The sequence below is a fragment of the Otolemur garnettii genome, unplaced genomic scaffold, assembly GCF_000181295.1.
Source record: "Otolemur garnettii isolate 467f Iridium unplaced genomic scaffold, OtoGar3 scaffold00136, whole genome shotgun sequence".
Classification (NCBI taxonomy): Eukaryota; Metazoa; Chordata; class Mammalia; order Primates; family Galagidae; genus Otolemur; species Otolemur garnettii.
Window position 1 is genome coordinate 454,102 of NW_003852531.1, and position 3,172 is coordinate 457,273.

The 3,172-nt window shown below is 41.6% G+C and overlaps 1 protein-coding gene across 1 annotated transcript in view; it reads left to right on the forward strand.

Annotated features, from left to right (window-relative positions):
• Window positions 1-3,172, forward strand: part of SEC23B (Sec23 homolog B, coat complex II component) — a 54,615-nt gene that overhangs the window by 2,950 nt on the left and 48,493 nt on the right. The window contains exon 2 of the mRNA XM_023518388.1: window positions 1,185-1,419. Coding sequence (XP_023374156.1) covers window positions 1,199-1,419 — 221 coding nt within the window. The 5' untranslated portion in view covers window positions 1,185-1,198. The remainder of the gene's footprint in view (window positions 1-1,184; window positions 1,420-3,172) is intronic.

The window sequence follows — 3,172 nt, forward strand, 5'->3', positions numbered from 1 at the left end:
CTTACAGACTGTCTTATTGACCATGAGCCCAAGCAACCGTGGTGAGGAAAGAGATTGTGGTCAGAGTCGTCATAATAGCAAACTGTCTTTTGTAATTTTTGTAATACCGAGTAGAAATACTTCAAAACTGGTTCCCATTATGAACTGGACTCTCAGGTTAATATCCAGTTTTCTCCAAAATTAAGAAAGTGAGGAGGGGCTGGGTGTGGTGGCTCACACCTGTAATCCTAGCACTCTTGGAGGCCGAGGCGGGTGGATTGCTTGATCTCACGGGTTCAAGACCAGTCTGAGCAAGAGGAGACCTTGTCTCTAATTAGCTGGGCATTGTGGCAGGTGCCTGTACTCCCCGCTACTTAGGAGGCTGAGGCAAGAGAATTGCTTGAATCCAAGAGTTTGACGTTGCTGGGAGCTATGACGCCACAGCACTCTATTGATGGCAACAAAGTGAGACTGTCTTAAAAAAAAGAGAGAAAGTGAGGAGGGGAAGGGCACAAGAAAAAGATCACTTGAGATGAAATTAAAATTTACAGGAGTATGTTAATAGAACAGGGAAAGAAGGGGATCAGAGAGGAAGGCTGGATACAGAAATGGGTTGAGACCAACCCTTGGGGGAGGTGTTGAAATCGGCTTGGCTGAGATGATATGTGATCTTGGGGAAGTAGTGGTAGTCTACTAGTGTAGCTTAGATATGATCAAATGATGGTAAACCTTCCTTGTCTTTATTTTTTAAGTACTACCATGTTTCCTCGAAAATATGACACTGTCTTATATGTATTTTTTCTCTAGAAGATACACTAGGGCTTATTTGCAGGGGATGTCTTCCTCTCCACACCAAAATGCATCGCGTGGCTCTGCAGATATGCTGCACAGCCACGCTCATCACTAGGTCTTATTATTGGAGTAGGGCTTATATTTAACAAATGCATAGAAATCCTGCTAGGGCTTAATTTGGGAGTAGGTCTTATTTGGGGGAAACATGGTAGACAGGAGGTTTGAAAAGGACCAGTAATCAAAGGTAACTATGAAGTTAATTGGCTTCTGGGCATCAGTGGGGAGGGAGATTAACTGTCATTCTGTAACAGCAGGTTCTTCCAGACAAAGTGTTTAAGAAACACTGTGTTCCTCGGCCATCTTCCATGAAGTTTAGTTGAGAATTTCACATACAATTAAAGTTTTATCTTCAGTTCCCTTTTAGACAATGGCGACATATCTGGAGTTTATTCAGCAGAATGAAGAACGGGATGGCGTGCGTTTTAGTTGGAACGTGTGGTCTTCCAGCCGTTTGGAGGCTACAAGAATGGTTGTTCCCCTGGCTTGTCTCTTTACTCCTTTGAAAGAACGTCCAGACCTACCTCCTGTGCAGTATGAACCTGTGCTTTGCAGCAGGCCAACTTGCAAAGCTATTCTCAATCCACTTTGGTATGAATTCTTTTAAAAACTGGTAAAAAGTATGAATACAGTGAATTATTATTTTTCTGTTATTCTCATAAAAATCATTCAATTTGGGCAAATCACCAAATTTGAGATGAATAGTGGATGGTGAGATTCTTATGTGGTACATGCTTATAAAAATCTCCGAGTGGGCAGCACCTGTGGCTCAGTGGGTAGGACGCTGGTCCTGGTTCTAACCTGACCCCAATCAAACTGCAATAAAAATTAGCCAGGCGTTGTGGTGGGAGCCTGTATTCCCAGCTACTTGGGAGGCTGAGGCAAGAGAATTGCCAAAGCCCAGGAGTTGGAGGTTGTTGTGAGCTGTGTGATGCCAGAGCACTCTATCAAGGGTGATAAAGTGAGACTCTGTCTCTACAAAAACCAAAAATAAAGGGCAGAACCTGTGGCTCAGTGAGTAGGGCACCAGCCCCATATACTGAGGGTGGCAGGTTCAAACCCAGCCCTGGCCAAACTGCAACAAAAAAATAGCTGAGTATTGTGGTGGATGCCTCGAGTCCCAGCTACTTGGGAGGCTGAGGCAAGAGAATCACCTAAGCCCAAGAACTGGAGGTTGCTGTGAGCTGTGACACCATGGCACTCTACCAAGGGTGACAAAGTGAGACTCTGTCTCTTAAAAAAAAAAAAAACTCCCTGAGTTGGATGGAGCCTGTGGCTCAATGACTAGGGTGCCATTGGCCCCATATACCTGAGGTGGCAGGTTCAAACCCAGCTCTGGCCAAAAACTGCAATAACAACAATAAAAACTCCCTGAGCTAATAGTTCAAATAAAATTGGAATCTTATGGAAATTAGGTAGAGGTACAAAAAGAGTATTTGGAATTCACTTTTCTTTTTTGCAGTTTTTGGCTGGGCTGGGTTTGAATCTGCCACCTCCGGCATATGGGGCTGGGACCCTACTCCTTTGAGCCACAGGCGCCGCCCCTGGAATTCACTTTTTAGTTACAGTCACTTTGCTTTTGGCTTAACTGTAGACTTTATTGGTACCTTTTAAAGTATTTTCCAAAATGATTCAAAAGCTTCAGATTATTTTCTGATTTACCTGATAACGGCGATGCTATATGCAGGATGAAGCAGTAGGCAGAAGAAATTTAAACTCTTAATCATTTTATTAAGTGTAATCTTTTTGTACCTGAGATAGTGATGTGTGATATTTATTTTAAATGTGAGAACTATTTGAATAAATTTTTAAATGGATGGACAATTTTGTAAAATTTTGTATGAGGGACCATTTTTTACTTCATTCCTCTTACTTTAGTGTAATGTGACCATGTGTAAGAATGTTGTTGCTCCCCTTTTAAAATGATAGCCACTAGTTTTTAATTTTGTAAATTGGGGGTGGGGAGATGAAGCATTATTTTGAATTCTGGGAAGTGTATCAACCCAAAAGTGTTCTGCTCAACTTCTCTTTGAGTGGTTTAAGTGAGGTTGAAGTGTAAGAGGGTTTTCCAGTGTGTGAAATTTGCTTTTAATTTGGAATTTAGTAGTTTCACATAGCTGAACAATAAGTTGTTAGAAAAATTCCTGAATACTATGTTAAGGTATGAGGCAAAAAGAAATAGTCTATAATTTATATAAATTGTGAAATTTTAAAAATTAATGTAGGAGATTAGAAAAAAAAAAAGGTGGGCAGTGCCTGTGGCTCAAAGGAGTGGAGCACTGGCTCCATATGCCGGAGGTGGCGGGTTCAAACCCAGCCCCGGTCAAAAAAATGCAAAAAAAAA